Source organism: Battus philenor, unplaced genomic scaffold (assembly GCF_028537555.1).
Source record: "Battus philenor isolate CCGP_79_NKW_IND1 unplaced genomic scaffold, ilBatPhil1.0.hap1 SCAF_9, whole genome shotgun sequence".
Taxonomy (NCBI): Eukaryota; Metazoa; Arthropoda; class Insecta; order Lepidoptera; family Papilionidae; genus Battus; species Battus philenor.
Window position 1 is genome coordinate 4022621 of NW_027181759.1, and position 22785 is coordinate 4045405.

The following is a 22785-nucleotide window of genomic DNA, read 5'->3' on the forward strand; positions in this document are numbered from 1 at the left end:
AAACAAAAGTAAGCTATAATCTTGTGAAAAGGAATCTCGGAAATAAAAATACAACAAAAGCCTTATTCTATTCTGGAAGCAGCTTAGAACACAATTGTGATGTTCACGTATTAAAAACAATATAGAATCTTTACGAATAAAAACCGTACGTAACTAATTTAGTCGAAAGTTTTGGGTAGGCCTATACCTTGTAGTAGGCGTCTATTGGATGAAAAGAAAAAGTATGTCGTAATGAATATGAAAACCGTGAAGACAGACCAAGGATGTATTTAAGGTCTTGAGAACTCGCTGGACGCGGGTAGCACAAGACCGGTCATCATGGCGATTTTTTGGGGGATGCCTATGCCTTACGGGTGGGCATTCATCGGCTGATTTGATGGTGATGATGAAGGTAGGTGTGAGAGGTGAGCGAAATCTCTCCGTAACCTGCTGAAAGAATAATACTTGTCAAGAAGGAATGTCAGCTCATTTCTGGAACAGTTTTCTATAGCAGTATTTGTAGAGCTTTTAAAAATTAAGAAGAAGAGTCTAGTCAGTGAAGGTGAAGGTGAATTACTAGGAGGCCTCCCTAAACGCGGGTCGTCAGCCCCGATAACTGTAACCAGACTCTCTCCCTATAACGCGATAACTCTAGCACCTACATGGTGAAAATGTGGAATACTCAGATATTATGTCCTCTATTATATATGTTATATAGGAAGGCTTAAAATGAGAGGATAGTCGGCATATTATTTCAACCAAAATGATTCATTTCCAAAGGTTTTTTGCTTGAAGTTAATTACGCTCTAATTCTGTGTGTCTCCTGTCTTATGGACAAGAATCACCTTTTTTATATACGGTTCTTTGACTTTAAACTACATAATTAAAGTGCGGATAATAATGGAGTGAATCACTCAAAACAACACAGACAATAAAAAAAAACGTTTATGTCATCTATATGACAATGCACAAGCATTTTTAGAAATATTTTTTAAGCAAAACATTTTAAAACATTGATATAGATTTTTTCGACACTTTTTTTTTTCGAAAAAATTTTTTCTTGGTTTCTTTGTATTTTTGATTTTTGCGCATTGTTAACGTTACAATTTTTCTTTTATTTTTTTAATTGTATTTAAATGTAACATTGTAAATTTTGTTAACGATCTATAGTAAATAAAATTAAAAAAAAAATTAAACCACAATTTTGATCAGACAGCTTGAGACTAATGACAGCCGATAAATACAGAAAAATAAGCAGGCACACACTTGACTACTTTTAACGTAAAGAATTTTAAATTTAGTTTCACCTCAATGACCGGAAAAATCGTTTCGTCGAACTTCGTACGTGAAAGTGAAAACACCGGCCATTCATGATTAACTATACTTCCTTCTTTCCGTCATATACTTGCTTGGTAACTGTCCTTCTGTTTCATTTTACAGGATGATTAAATATAGGTAAAGGGATGAATTTATATCTCATTTTTTGCCAATTAATGTATGGCACTACCTTTCTAAAAGTCAATAGTTTTAGTTTTAGAAATAATAAATAACGTGATGATTATATAGTAAGAAAAAGCGTTTGAAAAATTTGTATTACTACATATTAAAATATATTATTTTTTACTGTCTTTCTGGGCTGTCGCGTTTTAATACAGCTTCAGAATGATACAGGAGGAATTGAATGAAAATACATGAGTGTAAATTTTTTAAAGGATTTGGTGAAAAATTAGTTTTTACACCTAAGCCTAGTAAGAGTGACTTAATAACTAGAGAGAAACTTTTAAATATTTCCAATAATACTTATTTTTTTCTAAAGCAAATTGTTTACGACATTATATAAAACAATTTATTCAGGCTACATCATTATCACCGGTGTTCTGGTGATAGCGAGACTGCTTGGCGAACCGACAGGTTGGAGGACATCTCTCGGCTTCTCCGTTCTTGGTGTTATCATGTTCACAGCTGCCGCCGCTGTTATATTTTACGGTAAGATAATTTTTGATACATAAAGAACTCTATCTAGGCTACATAACGTACACATTTGCTTGTGCAACAGACGACCGTTAAGGCTAAAGGATTTCGAAAAGCGACCACAAAGTAGCAGACGCGGTGTGGATAAACCCTATAGTAATTGGAAGCGGGCAGTGCAAGATCGGTCATCATGGCGACTTTTGAGGAGAGGGGGGGGGGAGGGCTTCTATCATGAAGGTGTCGTTTAGATATTGTTTATTTATATTGTGAGATTATCCAGAACTTTCTACAACGTTCAGTTTCAAATGCTGATGTCGGTATCGGCTTTTAACATTAAATATATCTATTTATTTCACACTGTGCCATGGTGTGCGTTGTAGCAATCTGTGCAAGGACGCTCTAAGCTTGATATGGTCACCGATGCTTCAAATTTGGAAGCGTAGACGTTATTAAAATAAGTAGTGAGGAAGTAGTTATATTTGAAAATTAATAGGCACCCTTAAAAGACCTACAATAAACAGCGTGTGCGATGAATACATTGTACGTAATTATAAGATACTATAATTGTTTTATGAACAATTTCGAGCGATTTATGTTTGTGTTCACTCACACAAAAACATAAGTGTCATTGGTATGTTAATTTTAGTATTCCGAGTTTTAATACTTCAAAAGTTATCTTTGAATGTTAAATGTTTTACAACATGTACATCTCATGACACGAATGATGAGATGACACGAAATAAAAATATTCTATTTACCATTATTTTTTATATTTATTTCTTGTATAGATAACAAACATAATAGTTTTTCATGTCTGAAACATGTTATCAAAGGTATTGCTAGAGATGGACATCTCAGAATACCTTAAAAAAGGATATGCTTCGCAAATAATTTTTTGTCTACGAACTGAATACTGTTGCCACTTCAGCGAACAAATCCTTTGTACAAGACTTTAGCAATAACCACATGTGCAAGATAAATATCGTGTTCTAATTAAATTTGACGCTCTTAATAGCATTTTATATCAATAAAGCTTTGATAGGCCCTGGTTGTAATAGATGTATTTAATTTAGCATGAACACAAAGAGATAAGTAATAGAGATCATCTTTACATTATATAAATATATATAAGGAAAGTAAGTTCTTAAGTTAAATTCACACAACTACGTTTTTACCAGTTTTTATTTCTAATCAACAATATATTCACCTGCGTTACCAACCATCTTTTACTATTTAGAACACAAATTTTCAAAATTTAAATCAATGGGTTTTTCTGTAGAATAGGTGGACAGAAACGACATTACTTTCCGGTCCCCCTAATATACACATATAATTATATATATATTTGTGACGTCTGCATTTAATTACGCCACGATATACTAGCCACTAGTTACAAGGCTGTAACTAAACACGAGCCGTGTGGTCGGTAAACAAAGGCAATAACCCAATAATTATATAACTCTTAATAAAGAACCGTCCACGTGAGCTCTGTATTACTGGCCACTACAGCCACAATACTCTTTAAGATTTAAAATATTCGGGCGCATTCGAATTAAAATTTAAATTCGATTTAAATTCCGCTCAAAATGGAGTCTTTGCTATGATAATATACACAACATAGAACACAACCAGCTTTTTTTTTCGAAAATACGCCAAATGGGTAATGTTTCATCGCCACCCGCTTAAAATGTATTGAGACAGGGGTGTGCAACCTTTTTAATGAACGGGCCAATTTAAATTTTAAAATCGTTTGGCGTGTCGCACATAAAGTAACACTTATTTATAATCTACAAAACTTTAAAATAAGAAGGGATAAATTAAAAAAAAAAAACAAAGTTTTCATGTACAAATTTTGCTTCGCGTTCGTATTGCATGTTTGAACAAGTCGCTGTGCGAATAACTCGTCACAAATAGATTGTTTGGTTTTAATTTGTAATACCAGTTTATTATAATAATTTTTATAATAATGATGAAAGAAGGTCGATAAAATAAATTCGGGCCGAACAAATGTTTAAAGGGCCGCATGTTGATCATCTCTGTATTAAGGCATTCTACCGTATCTGTTTTGATAATCACCAACATCTAAAGACCGAAAGAAAATTGCAATAAATTTATTTTGACAAAGATTGATTATAAATGTTTTATTACTACTGACTTCTTAATTCAAATTTATTTACAGATTGGCACAGGTCCTACTACGCGAATCTTCGCCCGAACAAGGAAGCCTATGATCTTCTCATATCGTCCGGCGTGTTTTCCGTCATTAACGCCGCTGTATTTCTCATTCACGCTTTCTTGACTTTCAGAAAAGAAGCCGATTACTAAAAACTACTTTTAAAACAATTTAAATATTTTTTTTTATTTTAGGTACGAAATCAAAGATAATGTAACCGATTATGTATAATATAAGCATATATCATTTTTATTTACTCCAAAGTATCAAAATAATCAAGTGTTATGTATAATTTATAATAAATAAGACATTATTTTGTAAGTTCTATTAACGTATTAGCATTTAAGAAATCGTTGCCCAATTGTTGTAGCTAAAAAAAACGTTTTTGTTAATGATATTTCGACAGTTTCGAACGCAGCAGCTTTGGAATTTAGTTTTCTATTTAACGCAACATGTAAAATCTTTCGGCCGAGGAAGTGCAAGCTTTGTATTAATAAATACGATTTAATATATACATATAGTATAGATAAGTACATAATTTAGACATTAAAATTATAGATTATAACATGATTGATTAATGTTAAAGCGTAAGTAAACTTTTAATATTTTAATAAAAACTTTGTATATTACTCGTTATTGTACTAAGACATTCCGTCAATATAAATTGACAATTACGTGTTTAGTGTTATTACAGAAGTTAGCGAAATAAACCACCGTCGATAGTTATTCTAACTTATGTATAAGCACTTCTATGCTCTTTTCGCGGGATTGAGTTAATATATCTCTTTCAACCGCACTTTTGCAAAGTGAAAGGGACAGATGATTGCAGTAGAAGTTAACAGTTGTAAATAATTCTAAAGATTCTTTTACACATAGCATCTAGATGCAAGCTATACACCTTTTCCTAAACCCATTTTAAGTGTACGGGTTTGAATGTAATTTATTTTTTCAAATACCTCGATTTAAGAGAACTACGAATCATTCTTCGTAAATAATTGGTAAATAATATTCCACGAAGCACATTTTTGAAAATATCATAATATAATAGTTTTTTTTTAAGCAGTAAACATTAGTTGTATTTATTTTCTTGATAAATACAGATTTAACATTTTATCAAATGTGAACGCATCCTTATGTCTTTGTAACAAACGAGGTTGTACATTTTTTATGTTAGCTCTTTCCTACGAATATAGTATACTTAATGGTAAGATTAACAGGTTTCTTTTATATTTTCTCACTGTCTTCTCATAATCTTCTATTTTGTCCTATTCTCTCTTCATCGTATTTAACGTAGGTAAAGTATTAAACATCTTATATTTTAATTTTAATAAATGTTTAAAGGGAGAACCAAAGCAGTAATCAGTATCCGTCCAATGGTAGTTAAGTTTGTTTTTAATAACACCCGCTATATTTATCTAAGCAATCATACCGTGATGAAAATAGGTTTTATAATTTTCCATTATGGCGACCTATTATTAAATTTTGAGAACTATTTAAAAATTCTTGCCAGTCTAAAATAATATAAATTATTGGAGATATTAAAAGGAAAACAAGCCCAATTACATTTACAAGCCCTATTTGTACCGATTTATCCGTGGTCGTAAAAATTTTGATAAGTAGAACATACCTTCCAAAATAATAATTTGATATTTAGATAAAGTTTTGCTTTTAAAAAGCTTATTCGATAAATAGAATAGTTATCCTCATTAAATTTGTTATTATTCGTGTGTTAGTTATTAAATATAGATGTGTTTTAGATAAACATTTAATTTAAAAAAGAAACTATTTAGCAGTAAGTAACGCAATCATTACAGATAAAAATCATAATTCATTAATTGCTTTTTTAGTCTGTTGTCATTTAAAAAATATTAAAGTGACTTTACAGGTTAAAATGTTAGACGAAACATTTAGCTATAGATTGCCAGCTCTGCGAAATAGTTTTAAAATTATTATTATTATTAATTTATAACGATTTGTACCCCGGCGCTAATGTTACCTTATGTTATCTGCAATCATATAAATATAAAGGTATTAGCGTCATGCTATACGTAAGACATATATAATTATTTTGCACAAAATCACAGGTGAAATTGTATAATAACTTGTACATTAAAATGTTTAATTATTAAACAAAAATGAAAAAATAAGTGTTTTATTCCTGATACATATTTTATAAGAAATTTGTATAGAAACTCTAATTTTTTTAAATTATAAAGTAGATCCTTCTATGAATCGAGCCTAGAAAAGATATATAGAGCAGGGTTTTTTGAAATTTAAAAAAAAATGATAAATGGACTATATTTTTGGAAATTTATTAATATTTAATTTTGTTTTTAGATACATGCTTTTATACAATAGAAAAATATTTACTTAAAATTATATATAATACTTAAGATATATATACTAAAAATTTTTAAACAAATGGGGAAAGTTTACAAAAATGATGGGCTTCAACTTATGAAAATTAGGGTGCCCAAAAAAAAAAGTTACATGTCTGATAAAAAGTATGATGCAACAAACACAAACTCGTTTCGGGTTTATAACAATATGATTGATGATGACAATATGATTTTAAAAATAACACCAAAACTTAAACTAAACACCAACTTATAATTTCAGGAAACCTAAATGGAAGAACTGAGTCTTCTAATACAAGCAAAAACATTTTTCTTTTAATACTTCATACATACAAATGGAATGTAACCAAACACGATGTTGTAATATAAAAAAAAATATTTTAAATAATTATTTGTTTTCGAAACAGTAAGTACCCTTGATAATCTATGTATCGTAACGTCGTGTAAAACCATTGTGAGAAGCGGTAGGATCTTGTCAGTTTGGAAGGCTTTTCCACAGTGTTTTCAAAAACAGCAAATGCTTCGTCGGTATCTTAAAATCGTACTCCTCAATTTTTATTATTTGCTATAAATGAACATCGCATGAGACTACTGTCCCCAGTGCAAGGAGGACGACCCAACAATTCCACTTCTACGATATTCTAATACTTAAAAAAAATCCTTTTATGGTAATAATCTATGATAATAGTAACGCTTATAGTTGTAACATGCTGTTTAAAAACGTTCGATATTTTTTACATTAAGGCAAATTGAACATTTTCGTTGTGATAACAATATACTAAACCAATTTTGTGCCCTGGCTTCGACAAACTTACATATCACGCTATGTCATTTATGCGTTCTTATCTGTAAATTAGCGTAAAATTAACCTGTGAGTCATTCAATTTTTTTAAAACCTATAAATTAATAAAGATTTGGTTTTATTTTTCTCGACAACGCCAGTTATCTTCATGATTATTTAAATTTACTTACCTCCTAAAAGTCATGTTATATTAATCATTTATCATAAAACAAATTATAACTTTATTTAATATAACGAAAATTTATTATAACGAAGAACCACTAGCGCCACGGTTCTTATAATCCGAAAACAACGATGCAGTCAGACACGAACATCATTTTCTTATTATTTTAAAATTAAAAGATCTTGTTTATAATAATGTAACAGTCAGAACTAAAACATTACATCGACGTAACTAATGGAATAATATTAATTAATAATTAACATTACACGTGGCTCATTTTTCTTCGTTACAAAACTTGTATTATTACTACTAGTCTAACATTAACACAAGAACAAGATAAATTCTTAATTTAAAAAGCAAAACAGAAATGTGAAAAAAAAACTGAAATATAATATAATTTTAGTCGTAAAATGAAAGTCGAAAGAAGAAATCGTAACGTAAAAAATTTCAAAATGTACGATTTTTTATGTTATAGTATTTGATTTTACTTGAATTTAAATTCCCGATACAAATATATTAAAACAGTTATATAAAAGTTAGTGTCCATCCCTAATTAACAAATGAAACAGTAATCAATGTCATTTAAAAAGTAACATGTAATTAAAGTTATAAGAGGTTAATATTTTTGTATAAACGAAATAAATTTTACCTATTTTAATTTAACAGTTAATATATCTCTTTCGAATCAAACAAATTTTTAAAATTAAAGCGATTGATAACTAACTTCATACAAACTCACGTTTGGTATAAAATCTTTTGAGTGTAAACATAACCTATAATTTTTTATTTTAATGATACGTAATATAATTTAAAGAAATAGTTTATAAAAAAAATTCTTACTTTTTCAGCTTTCGCCAGATATACCCATAACTTCCGCCAAGTGGAGAATTTCTTTTGGTCACTAAAATTGTATTGCATTTCTTTTGATGCATATCGAGTGCTAAGCGGTGAACGATAATTGCAATATTCTGTTTTTTGTAATTCAACGGGGGCGTCGATAGAAAACATTATACACAACTTTAAATTACAATCAAGTTAGAATAATAAATGAACTACTTGAAACTGATCAAAACATCTGACAATTACATGGATAAGTCAGGGCTGCCAGATATTATATTTTGTCAATGTCATTACTCGTTACCTTACGCGTTATCCTTATCGCAAGTAGTTTATAGACATTATTAATATAGGTTATTCTACGATATAAACAAATTTTATCATTATATATGTTAGATATTTTGGTATTATTTTCTATACGCGTTGATTCTGTCAGGAGTTAATATAATTTTTACCACATTAGCTTTTTCGTATTAGCTTTCAATAATTAAAATTTATAGGCAGCCCTAAAACAAATTGTCGTCAATGAAACGCCAGGGTATATAAATGTGATAAGAAGGTTATCTTTTAAACTGATGTAACTTTAGTGATGAAAGTTAAAAAAGTAACGTAAGTTAAATACACATTAAATCTAAAGACTACATCTATTCCAAATTTTATATATTTCCATTAGTTATCTGTAAATAAAATACAGTCTTCATATAAATGAAATATTACATTCTAATATTTATATGAGTGTGTAAATAATTAATATTGTCATTTCATCCATATTTAGTTCAACTTATAATAATGTGATGCAATAAGTTGCTTGTCTATGACGGATTTATTATATTTATAGCTACTATTATACATATATTTTTTAAAAATAATTTAGTTATACTTTTTGTGAATTAGTTCTCAAACCTACAAAGTATAGAGTAGAAAGAAACAACTGTTTTGTAAAAAAATCTTTATTTACAATCTTTTCATAAAATATTAACTAAAATTCAGGTTATATATAAGTTATATTATACTGAGCTAAATAATGTATGTCAGATTTTAAATGTAATAAAATAAAGTATAGAATGTGATAGGACAGGAATAAAGAAAAATATCATTAAATATCATTTTGTCGTAAAATAATAGACAATAAGTGTATATTTTAACATTAACAGTACATTGAAAGTGTCAATAACAATAAAACACTAATACATATTATTTATACCTCCATTACCAGTGGCAATTAAATTACAATATATGTGCTTTCAGCGTCTTATTACATATGCAAATATGTTTTTCTTGTGATTTTAAACTCTTTTGTATATAAAATAGGGGACATCTACAAAATATTAATTGCACTTGTGTATAAAAAGAACATAGCAAACAAACTTTAGACTTTATTTTTAAGAGACTTCATCATTTTCTCTAATTTCATTGCTTTTTGGAGATCTCCATTTATCTTCAGCTTTCCCATCATGAAAGCAGTGGTTGGTTTCAATTTACCTGAAAATTATCAAAAATACATATATGGACAATTGCATTATTTTACATAAGTGTAATTTTATACTGAAGTATGCAACATAATCAATAAAGAAATATGTGATTAATTGGTGGTGCAAACGATAATTATTTTTAATGCATAGTAATTGAAATTTAGAAAACATAATTGTAACATTATTTATAATTCATTAAAAATACAGGGTATACCACACATTGATTGAAAGTAAATTTGCTGTATCCCTAAAAACTTTTATGTATACATAATGTATATAATAAATTACTTTGTAGTATCCACTAAATTTAATAATTTTCAAATATCTTTGACATTGTTATGCTTGTACTAAATGATTCAGAACAAAGTCTAATAGGATCTGTACTTTATTATCTCTTAATTAGATAATTGGGTGTACATTTTTTTGCAATATGAAATATAAATTTTATTGTGTGTAGCTTATCATGGAAAGCTTTGTAACTATAAAATGAAAATCCCGAGATGTAAATAGGCAAGTTAGACCAATAACTATAGTTATATAGTAAAGTATAATTGTGTGAGCAAGACACTACATTAGCTAACATGCAAAAGACTTTGATAATAGTTTTTTGGGTTCGTGTTGGACTAGTTTGATCTCATAATTTTTTAATCATATATAACTTTAAATTAATATGCACCTGAATACACAACTATCCCTAGCCGACCTAGCTTTGTGGAGCATACTTATTTATTTGGCTAATGTAGTTTGCTACCTGAACTCTACCATCAATTAGCGAATGATAAGTTGATTAAGGATTCTGTCCCTCTGACAGTCTAATCCCATGGAATGGCTCGGTTAAATATCTAGGAGTTACCTTTGATTCCAAACTACAAACATATGCTCAGTCAAGACCAAAACCAGCCTTATCCTAAGCAGGTTTCACTGTCTATTGTGCCCCTCCAGCAAATTAATACTCCAACACAAAGTCGACCTTTACAAAACTTGTGCAGGACCAATATTTTCTCAGGCAAATGTCTTCACCCACACACCGACATACTCACTACATCCATAGCAAGCGTTAAGCTGCTTCACTCGAATTCGCTACCAATAAGGGCACAATGGTACCAATGCATAGTAAAATAGAATTCTTTTTAGCCTGCTCAACGACCTTCTTTGGGTCAGCCTCTATTTATCCCTACCCAGTCATAGCGAGCGCATTTTGCTATACCACCCGCACCTCCTCCAAGACCCTCAAAAGGTGTTCCAAAAATCTTCTGAATGATCCCATCTTAGGGTTCCCAAAACCCAAGCGCCAATCACCACATAATGACATGACATTGCAAGCGCCGTTTCTACTACATCAGCAACCAATCTACCAGCGTTCTCACACACAAACGCTTATTATGCATCAAAATTAAGCACCACAGACATACAAACCGATGTGTATACGAGGGCGACCGGCCGCCCCACCTATGCGAACAGCGAGGGCGATCCGAGGTAGGATTAGGACCTTAGATTGCCGAGTGGTCCTCGCTGCCATACACTCACATACATTACACTACACATACTCGTGTTGGTAGGCTTCCTTCATGTGATCGAGGTTGTGGATGCTGAAATACGATGGCCTATTTTAAATTTTAAAATAGTTTAAGGATCCTTCCATTCCGTGAACCATTCAAAACTGCAAAGACCCCTGCGCTAACAGCATTTACTTCATCCAAGAATAGTACTTAATTGATGAATTATGTTCATGTTATTCTATTATTTTTATGAACATACATGAAGACATACTAATGTTGCAATAAATGTTATGAATTGTGTCAATGTCAGTTGATTGAATGCATAAAAAAACATTTTCTTTAATGGACCCACCAGCGAACATATCAGCGAAATTGGTACTGTCCATTGTTAATGTTGCATCTGGTGGATTCTTCGGTTCTCCTTGGCCACAACCGCCATCACCGTTCTTCAGATCTAGATGCCATACACCTTCTTCTTTGCCTGCAAATAAATAATAAATGTATATTTTTCAATTTTAGTCAAATGAAAAAACCACAAAAAGTAAAAAAAAACCAAAGTACAATTTTGGCAAATGTTAATTGCTACTTATGATATACTTTTCAATAACATTTTCATTAAAAAGATCAGCTTGCTGTTCACTTCACCGAATCACTGAGATGATATGTCTACAGACCAAATGTCTGATGTGTGCATATATCACAAAATTAAAGAAACAAGAAATATATAAAAAATTGTATTAGAATAGCAGTTTGTGTTGCAAAAAACAATAACCCATAACTTGATTTTTTTTTACTTTTTGTGTTTCTTGTTATTTTTCTCAGCCGATAGACACCCACTTACCTTGACCTTAACTATTTCGTTGGTCCACTTAGAGTGGGGCCTACCCGCAGTTGGTATCAGCCTCAATGGCCATATATTTAGGAAAATGTTATTGTAACAAATATAAAGATATAAATTGGTCAAACATAAATGAAAAATTAGATTATTAAAAAAAAGTAACGAAAAATTATAGGATGTAAAAGTAGATGTAAGGAGGTTAAATACAGGGTAGAAAATTGATATTTAAAATAGTAAAAAATAAGGATGGTCTCAATGTCAATCTTAAAAAGGAAAAATGTTTAAAATTACAAAATTAGAAATTTTGTCTGCAATAAAACAATGTGACAAAACATTTTTAGTTTCATATAATTCTCTTTATATTAAATATATATTATACTTGCCTTTTACATTAAATTGATAAACTGCTTGTGTATTCTTCACCAGCTCAGGTGTTATTACTTTGCTTATCGTACCAAATAGTACAGGAATCTGACCTTCTGTTTCCTTCTGAAATATATTTTTATTAGAACATATACAAAAAAAAAGTGCACACCTATTTGTGAGAAAGCATAAGTGTGTTTAAATAAGATAATCATTTGAAGAAATTCTATGAAACAAAAATCCAAACAGTGTGTATTTTGTAAAGATAGTATCTGTGTGTTCTTAATGAAAATATCAAAAATATATATACATATCTGACTAATCTGCTGCATAAATTAAGATTTATTATAAATATTCAAATTATTTTTATTTTGCTTGAATAAGTCTGTAATGATTTATCAGACAGTGGATGCATATTTGCCTTAATTTTATCTTAATGTTAAGATAAAATTATGGAGATATCTTAAATGAGTTTCTAATAAAATAATAATTATAAATATATATTTTCAATGTAGGTTGTCATCTCACTTCCATAATTTTATTTAGATATCTGCACACTTCTACAAAATGCCCTATTTATCTATAAATAGATACATGTATATATTTTATTTAATTCATAATAGTTTCATAGATTACTGGTTCTTTTTGAATCATTGTTGAAGGATAGAAATGTTTTTGCGAAACATACAAGCTTTTGCCTCTGTTTATACCATTCTCTCCCTTCCCCCCACATCCGCAAACACTCCCATGAAAAGCACATGCAACTTTTAGAATGTGGTAATGTCCCCATTGGAGACCTATGGATCGATGGATATTAGCTCATTACAAAGAACCTTCATAGTACATATTTTTTTCTGAAATAAATCAATGTCAATACATGCAAATTGCACTGAAAATTAAAAAAGGTAATTTTGTTCAGTATCTTATAGGTTCCCCACTATTTTATGGATTTCACCTAAGCATTACAAAACAATAAGTGGTCAACTATGTAATATTTTTAATATGTTATTTCACACCTTTTTCATTTGTTCCTTAGCATCGACGATAACATCTAGAAAGAAGTCTGGTAATAGATTAGCGGTATTACCTGTGAACAAATACAATTCAAATTTTGTATTTCCTTTATATTTCATATTTATCCGAATCATATGCAATGGTTCCGTAACTTAAACATAACAGGTATATTAATTTGGTCCTCTCATGTAAAAGGTTGAAGCAATTCTAGGGCACATTTTGTGTGAAACCTTTTTAACATCTCCACTAAGCAGCAAGAAAGTGACAAAATACCCAAAAAATAAACTACTTTCTTCTTGTGTATTTTTCCTTTATGGTTTTATATGAAAACATTATATAATATCGACATCACCTATGACCACTTATTGTTTTTTATAACAGTTATCAAAATAATTTTTTCATGATCTGTCATCTGTTATAAATTGCAACAAAGAATAAAGATTTATTTACCTAATCTGTTTACATTAATATATTTTTTTTAATTTGTTCCAAAGCTGTGATGTGAGACAGGCAAAACTAAACGCAATGCAACATTTATTTATGAGTTACTTTATAGTTAATGAGACGGGATATAACATGAACATGTTAAGGATCCTATGTGGTAATTAAGGATGATGTTATAATACAATATAAAAGTGTAACTAAGATATATTTAATTAAAAAGTTTCTCACAGAACTTTCTTCACATTAATTTCATATGTATAATTCTTAAAGTATTTTGTTTGATTTAATTGTTTGAATGTGTGAGATCAGCAACAAGCTATGTGCGTGTCCTAAATGTCAGGCGACCAACCTTCTCGCAGCGTGTGACGGCGGTCGTGTGGTAACGTCTAACTGATGCGGACAACACATACTGATGTTGACCCAATGCCGCCGGATCTTCCAGGAAACCGTCCAGAAGAAGTTTATCCGCATTCTCTACGGTTTATATTTATGTCTATACACAGTTTATAATTAACTAAACATTGTGCTCTCTACTATCTTTAAGTAGAGACAGTAGTGGTGGACGGATTTGGTAATTCCACAAGCTTTGTGGCTAGCAAAAAATGTTACTACTTTAAAGATTATATGAAGACAAAGGTCATCAATACAACTGGGTTTTCTGAGACAAAAGAGTTGGTATATTTACAAATCAAACAGCGAGTTGCACTTAATATTAACTGCGTCTTTAACTTTATCTATACATTTTGAAAAATAAATACAAAATTTTTGGTTCATATTTTATAAAGTCCATCCACCATTAAAAATTGAACACTGATAAACTTATAAAATCCAATTATATGTAAAAATCATGGTCTCCAAATATCTGGTGCTTAGTTAATTATAATCATTCACCATCACGATTTAAGTCTTCTACTGCTAGATATAGCCTCCTCTATATATTTCCGAAAGGACCAGTTGGAAGAGGCCTGTTAACAGTGTCTTCGGAAGACCTTAACAAAAACTTTATTTCACTTAGTAGTTAAATGTCCTTCTCTGTGCTTGCTAGTCCGTGGTCCAAGATTAGACAGATCAAAAGTACAAGACAGTATCAAAAAACACTCACCTTTAAGTAATACCAAATTCATATATTCCTAATGTTTTATTTAACCGGTTGATCACATAGTAAATGGACATCGGGTTAATTACGCCCATAAATATTATACCTTACTCGCATCATTGGACGATGTAAATCCATGTAAATAATTAAATATTATAATTTAATTCAAAATAACTTCTTGTGATAATTTTTTATACATATTATATAAAGAAAATTTTCAACATGCCTTATGTTAGTAAAATTGCAGACTGACAAAAAACGGTGTACAATAGGAAGATTTATTCATTTTGTCAAAATTAATCGTGCTAAATTTACTAAAATAAACGAATAACATGATAAAGAATCTAGATATGCGTTTTTACTTCATTATATGAAAATGAATTTTTTGTGCATATTGTTTATTTTTTTCCCACAAAGGTTGAATGTGCCATAGAACTTGTAATTGAATTTTATCTTAATGCACTGTCGTAAACAAATTTGTCAATGTCTTTTACGTTATAGCATATTATCTAATATCATTGTAATTTACATTCTTTAAAAATGAGTGTATACTTACTCGGATCACAAGCATATGGGGTCATATCTTTAATTCCATGCTGTTTCAATACATCTTCATCGATAGCAAAGTTGCCAGTATATGTTTTGGGGTTCCTGAGAAATATCAAAAATTAATAAAAATAATTAACTGTAAAGTTACGTGAAGTGAAAAATTTCCTGATATACATGTAGATAATAATATTTTTAACATGAATATGTTTTTTTTCATTCACATCACCATACAAGTAATATTTTTAATAAATGTACTAAGTGTTGCAACATTCATCTTTATGAACTACCAACTTTTTACTCTTTTACTGTTTATTATCTACCAGAAAATAATGTTTTTCAAAATATGCAGTTATCATTGAACCTACTAAGTATTTCTAATTAGCCTGGTAATTTTACAATTTGTAATTACATTTATAATAACATATTTGACATATATGCGGAAGTGGCATACTCGTATTGATCCTTTTCTTACTTAGGATGTACTTCCGCAAGGTAACGCCTGATTCCATTAAATATTTGACATACCTAAATGTACCTAAGCAAGACTCCTTTTTGTCTTTTAGAAATAGAAAAAAACTCACTTGCATAACATCACATAAGCTGCATCAGAGACGATTTCTGGTTTGCGGCTGGTAGAGGTGTCTCCTGTTAGCATTTCAACAGCTGCCGTTGCAATAGCTAGAAATATTTTAAGAAGTAACTAGAGAAGTACATTGATACACAAAGATACTTTATTACCATTTAAAGTAATATAAATATTTTCATAAAACATCGAAACATGAACAAGTCACGATTTACAGATAACATTTATAATAATTCTATTATATTCACCTGTCCTTGGCCAGAGGGCATTGACACCAATATTCAAAGGCTTGAATTCCTCACTCATGCCCAGTACGCACATGGACATTCCATATTTAGCCATTGTGTATGCCACATGAACAGAAAACCTGTTGATGAAATTTTATTTTATTTAACAGTTTATTGTACACAATAAAAACACTAAAGTAACAATACAAATATAACGGACACAACAGGCACTACTTATTTCTAACCAGAAATTTCTTCCTCCAGTAGGCCTACGGAAGGAGATTCATAAAAAGTATTATTATTATTTAAATTCGATAATATTTACGAAAAAACGCGAAATGCAAGCCACTCTTGTTTGTTTGAGAATCATATTAATTGTTAACCCTTAATACATACATTATTAAATGTCTTCACAAATCCAATAAGCTACACTGTTTAAATTTAACTACTGGTATGTTACTGACAATATACCTTTCCTTAATTGCAAGCATAGATAAGAAAAACATGGCAATTACTCACCAGTAAGCAACTTCTGGTCAGAATTGTAAGTTATTCAATTAAAAATACAAGTACGATTTGTTGATTTGAAACCATAATCTTCAAGATAAGATACCATTAACAAAATAATTTGGCGCACTAGTATGTACTTCTATTAATACTTAACTGTAAAATCTTAAGAAACAAAATTTTTGCTTTAAAATGCCAAATGTCTTACCAATACGGGTTCATATTTAAAGGCGGAGACAAATTCAAAATATGAGCATGATCACTGTTCTTCAATAATGGCAGGCATAGTTTTGATCTGAAATTTATTAACGAGTTTAGTTTTTTTATTTAAAGCTATATAAATTATATTTAAATAATTTTTATGGAACGCGAACATTAGCCTATATTATACCTATGTTATTAAATGACATATCCGATGAGCAATTTGTTGGACGCGTTGGTTTAAGTGACAGATGATGCTGATGCTGGTGGGGGGAGGGAAAGCGGCCCTGTACCTACATGCACTCGATTGCGTTTTTTGTGCTCAATGCGTTTTTTGGGACAACAAAATAAAAAAGTACACCGATTCCTCAAGAACGGTTCAAGGCTATTGAAATTAAAATGACACTTAAAAAGAAAAGAAAAAGACGCAAGGTGATCCATTGACTTAAGAACCACAATTAAAATAATAAATACAAAACCAAATACACCTATCCCCCGTTTTGCACGGTAGATACGTTCCTGAGAAAAACGTGTTAATCGAAAATTAAAAATTTTCAAGTCAAAAGCGTGTAAATTGAAAAACTCGCAGAAAATGCATAATTTTGCTATATGACAGGTGTGATTTTTTTCATTTTTTTAGGTGTACACAGAAATAAAAATAAAATGCATTGACAGGTTAAAAAAATTAATATATTACAGAAACACTGTTTTTTTTGTTTAATTACAATACATTAAACAAAAGAACAAAAAATAAAATCAAAGGTGTTTTATTACCTTTATCACTGTCAGAAATTACTCTCATTCTTTTTTCCGGAATCAAAGGTTCGAATTCACTTTCATCACTCGAAGTTATTTGTGCCGATTCGATGTTTGAAGCAGAAATATTTACATTATGAGAGATGGTAATATAATCGGTTATTAAAACAAAAAAAAAACTTCTTTGGAAAACCGTGTAAAAGCGAAAACGTGTAAAGCAAGTACCGTGTAAATCGGGGGACAGGTGTATAACACTACAATGAATAGCTTCGTTCTACCCATAACTATTAGAAAAGCACTTGAGAAAAAAAATGAACTGCTACTCTGTTAATAATATGTTTCATTTTCTTAGTCAGTATCAATGTTCATAACAGAATGGAAATCTAAAAGAGATATCTATTTCCAACAATAAACATTACAATGACAATGGCTAGGCTGAAATGATGTTCATACTTATAACATGATCGAAAGAATTAATGTTAATATTTACTCATAAATTTCTTAACATATTACAGACTTAAATCGAGAATTAATAGAACTAGGAAGAAATAAAAATAACCCAAAATAATGTTAAGTAAATAAAATAGGAGTTGGAAATTGTGATAAATTGTCATAATTCAAAATAAACTAGCATCTTAAATAAGAATATAAAAGAGCACAAATTAAAAATAAATAAAGGTAAAGAAATGTGATATAATCCAGATCAGTGATATTTGAGGAACAAGGCAAAGGAAGTGAGGTAATGTATGAACAGAAATAAGTATGTCAAAGAATAAAAAAAAATTGAAGAATGAAAGAACAGAAAAGATAGATTAAATGAAGAATGTCTATCATTCTTCATTTAATCTAGAGTACAGAAATAAAAGGAAAAGATAGCGAAAAATCATTAAAGAATATATAACCCAGTCCCCAATAAAGGGGCCATTTAATAAAAAATATATTGCAATTGTTTATTACAATACTTACGCCAAGAATGTTCCCCTTGTATTGATGGTGTGCATGAGATCATATTTCTTCATTTCTGTGTCAGCAGTTCCAGTCAAAGAGATAGCTGAAGCATTGTTGACTAAGATGTCAATGCCATTAAACTGAAGTAAATAGAGAAATATGAACAATTTAGACTGAACACAAGAAGTAACATACCTACTATTAAACTATTTAAAGGGTTGGCATATTATCTGGCTTTTTGATTACCCTTTTGGTGGCTCCGTGACAAAATATTTAAGTGTACACTATAAAAAAGTTATCGAGGTGAAAGTTATCAGAACTACCTGTGTTTTACAAAGAAATGTAAGTGTACTAGAGATTTTTTTTTGAATCGTTAGAAGAGACATTAAATTCAGTTTATTTCTTTAATGTGTTATTGGAAAAGATAAATGCATTTTTAGCGAAGACAAGCAAAAAATATACATTATAATTAACTTCCTTAATAAACATATTTACAGTAAAAAAAATCTAATTCAACACTATATCCAGTGATAGATGAGAACTCCAAGGCATAGTCCTCTCCCAATGTGCACCACAATGACTGGTCTGGTCTTGTTTTACCCATATTCAGCAACATTGTCTTTTGTCCACCTAATGTTGGTCTACCCATGCCATATCTGCCTACACCTGGTCACCACTCAAGAACCTTTTGGCACCAAAACCAATCAGTTGTATAGGCAATGTGCCTTATATGAATGTATATCATTTAAATTACAAAACTTATTTATATTATGATCTTTTGGATCATAATATAAATAAGTTTTGTATGAACAGTTTACCAACTTCTACAATGAGCAGCTAAGTGAAAGTAAAAATTCATGTAAACCTTTCTACTTAAGAAATAAGTTATGTAAGTTCAAAAATGTGATAATAAATTAAGAGAGAAACCTTTTTCACAGCGGCATCAATTGCAGACTGCACTTGTTTTTCATCTCTCACATCTACAATGCATGGTAAAGCTTTTCCTCCAAGTGCTTCGACTAAAAATTAACACAAAATAAATTAAAATAGTAAATTGGTGCTACAATATTATATTTCCCAATACTTTGCGTTACATAGGTAAGGTTTAAAACTTATTTTTGTCATCACTTTTAACTCATTATCGGTCTAAATTCATCTACTATAAAAAACAGGCCTTCCTTGGTGCTAAATACACTAATGATGTTATTTCCTCTTTTGCTCCCTCTTAGTAAGTTAGTAATCACAAACAAGACCTAAATAGACCATGTGGAAAGAACATGCGAAATTCCAGTAATGTACGTAAAAGGAAGTTATACTTTAAAAAGTGGATTAAGGAAGGTACCAAAAACAGGTGTGAAGAGGTAATTTAAAAAATAAAAATAAAGGGTACAACACACATTTAGTTCACAAACAAAAAATTTAAACATTATTTATGAAGCAATTTTTTCATTTAGACATGCCATCATTATACAAATTTGAAATCTGAAAAAATAAGTGTAAAATAAATCTTACGGGCATGCAATGTAGTTCCAATGCATAGATGCAGAATTGTTCAGGGTCAAATTGGAATTGAGTAAAAAAGAAAATTGCATAAAATGAAAATGAAACATGACAATTGAATGCATCACAATTTATGTACATAAATTTAAAACAGACTGGATGAAAATTATTAACAAGGTTCTACATTTTTTTGACTATAAGCAATAAAGTGTTTTGTTACAAAGTAATGACGGAATTTAATATTTTCACTTCTTAAATTTTAATACATTATTTTTAATGAGTACATTATAAACGCTGACTAAAAATTTAATTAATATAAACAGGTAAAGATGAAACGCAAAATAATTGTATCAAAAGGTAGATTAAAGAAAGTGTTAATCAAATACCGATACACGGGGTCGAACTGTCCGTTGTCAAGTTCAAAGTCCACTGAAAATCTACTAAGGGTATTATAAGTAAATTACGAATTTATTACAGTATAATTTGTATTACTATGACAGTATTATATATGAAAAATTCATTTTAAATAACTTACTCTCTTCCGCCGCAGTGTAAATAGTGCCTGGTAACTTAGGATGCGGTTCAGCTGTTTTGGCGGCAATAACAACGTTTGCTCCATCTTTAGCCGCCTTCAAGGCGATCGCTTTTCCGATTCCACGGGAAGCTCCCGTAATGAACAAGGTACGGCCAGCTAATTTCCTTAATAAACAAATAACAATGAAAGTGGATCGCAGAACAATTATTTCATGGGCGAAAATTATAAAACTTACCCGGTATTAGCGACTAAACTCATTTTAATATTGAAAAAAAATAAATTGAAATTGATTACTAAAGAGTAAACTAATGATGCGGTCAAAATATAATGCTTCAGCCGACTGATAAAATTAATCACATCTAACTGTTAATACCCTAACGTTGGCTGGTGATCTGTCAAAATATCAAACTGTCATTTTATATGTTAATAGTATTGTCAGCCTTTTTCTAAGTTACCCAAAACAAATAATTTCTACTATTTATCATAATATATAAAACTTTTTTTCAAAATTATTTAGAATGTTGGCGGTTTTTCAATATCTATATAAATGTTCATTTTTACTTTACGTCTTGTCGTCCTTACATCATGTGAGAATTTGAATTGTGATTACTAAGTTTAAAATTTGAAGGTATAGTAGTAGCTACAAACATAATAAAATATTTTAATGCCCAAAATGTTGTTGGCTAAAAATTGACAGTTTCTTGGTCTATGCATCATCCGACAAGATGACGCTATGTAGAAACTGTTGTACAGGATACATTAAATATTTCACAATCCCAAGGTAATGATGTGGTAGACTGATTACTTAGGTGAGAAGATTCCCAAATTATTTTGGGGAAAAATCCTTACTAAAATGAACTAATTCTACAGACCATTTACACCAGTGTTTCTCAATCTGAGGTTCACAACAGAACGTGAGCAGGGAGGGCCCAGGGCCTCTATCGTCAGTTGTGCCGGGCCAATAAGATATCTTGGGGCTTTAACTTGGGGGTGATCAGAGCGATGTATCTGGAGGTGCTCGAGCCGACGATTTTGTATGCAGCGAGTGTATGGGGGCCTGCGGCTAGGAAGCTGCTGGTACGCAGGCAGTTGGACGAAGTCCACATGGGTTCACTCAGAAGAATGTGAGGACCCACAGGACCGCGACCCTGAACTCGGCCCTTATCCTTGCCTGGCTGCTTCCTCTGGACCTTCGGGTTCATGAATCAGCCCATTTATTTGAAGTAAACCACGTCTACTCTCGACAAGTGGTAAGGGACTGGGACAATAAAATAAAATAAAAATCAAAATTGTAAAAACTAAGGAACGAAGCAATGGATGAAAGGTATTGGAAAAGAGGGAAAATGGAATAGGAGAAGAAATAGAAGGGTAAGACAGACGAAATGTAAAAAGCAAGCAAAAGAATGAAAGATCTTGAGTTGCGTTGAAGAAGAACGCAAAAATAAAATGATATGTATAAAAAAATTATTGAAAAGAAAATAAAAGTCCCTAATCCATAAATCAGTTATTGATACGAGTGGCTCCTAATATCCCGCTATTAAATAAAACCTGGGGCTCACGTCCCACAGGGAGTAAATTTGATTATTAAGGGCGCCAAGGAGAACGTCGATACGTTTTATCATTTCGTTGTAAATGCAACTGTAAAACTGCAAATGTAAATTTCGTAATGTAAAAAATATATAGGTTACATAGGAGCGTAAAAATTTAAGGCAAAAGGGGGAACTATACCATAGCCTAATTAACTCACTAATTCATATACAGAGCAAAACAAAACGTGTATCTTGCACGAATTTGTTTACGCTTATGGATTTACAGATTTTATCATCCTATATGAACTTGAGCATTCTTAAAGACTTGTCGATTTTTTTTAACAATACAACGATTAAACCTACTACCAAAATTTAGTTATTCCAATACAGAATTGGTGCATGTAACAAAACTTTTATGTAGACTTTGAATCCTCCACTCACA

The 22785-nt window shown here is 30.5% G+C and overlaps 3 protein-coding genes across 6 annotated transcripts in view; 1 reads left to right on the forward strand and 2 right to left on the reverse strand.

Moving 5' to 3' along the window:
• LOC137932113 (uncharacterized) overlaps positions 1-5229 on the forward strand; it is a 38390-nt gene extending 33161 nt beyond the window's left edge. The window contains exons 8-9 of the mRNA XM_068775688.1: positions 1834-1965; positions 4130-5229. Of these exons, the coding sequence (XP_068631789.1) occupies positions 1834-1965; positions 4130-4275 (278 nt within the window). The 3' untranslated portion in view covers positions 4276-5229. The remainder of the gene's footprint in view (positions 1-1833; positions 1966-4129) is intronic.
• Positions 1-8546, reverse strand: part of Adsl (adenylosuccinate lyase) — a 45780-nt gene extending 37234 nt beyond the window's left edge. The window contains exon 1 of the mRNA XM_068776144.1: positions 8286-8546. Within this exon, the coding sequence (XP_068632245.1) occupies positions 8286-8453 (168 nt within the window). The 5' untranslated portion in view covers positions 8454-8546. The remainder of the gene's footprint in view (positions 1-8285) is intronic.
• Positions 8547-9308: 762 nt separating this feature from the next.
• Hsdl2 (Hydroxysteroid dehydrogenase like 2) lies at positions 9309-21193 on the reverse strand. Of its 4 annotated transcripts, none has more exons than XM_068775651.1 (12): positions 21050-21193; positions 20815-20978; positions 19707-19798; positions 18798-18919; positions 17083-17169; positions 16389-16507; positions 16139-16235; positions 15565-15659; positions 13471-13541; positions 12475-12577; positions 11606-11734; positions 9309-9764 (listed from the first exon to the last, which is right to left on the reverse strand). In XM_068775651.1, exons 1-12 carry the CDS (start codon positions 21070-21072, stop codon positions 9652-9654), a joined length of 1215 nt encoding a protein of 404 aa, XP_068631752.1. In that variant the 5' UTR covers positions 21073-21193; the 3' UTR covers positions 9309-9651. The 4 variants fall into 4 exon arrangements, with proteins under 4 accessions (XP_068631752.1, XP_068631750.1, XP_068631751.1 ...); XM_068775649.1 differs by lacking the exon at positions 13471-13541 and adding an exon at positions 14262-14386; XM_068775650.1 differs by having other exon boundaries at positions 9310-9764; positions 12475-12580.
• Positions 21194-22785: the final 1592 nt, after the last annotated feature.

Bases quoted from the DNA above. Each gene is read 5' to 3' on its own strand.
- Hsdl2 (XM_068775647.1), bottom strand. From the start codon at position 21,072: ATGAGTTTAGTCGCTAATACCGG. The intron at 17,170-18,797 runs GTAAGTATTGTA...AATAAATTTCAG, and splicing joins ACAAGGGGAACATTCTTGGC to ATCAAAACTATGCCTGCCAT. The intron at 14,387-15,564 runs GTAAGTATACAC...TATAAACCGTAG, and splicing joins CCCATATGCTTGTGATCCGA to AGAATGCGGATAAACTTCTT.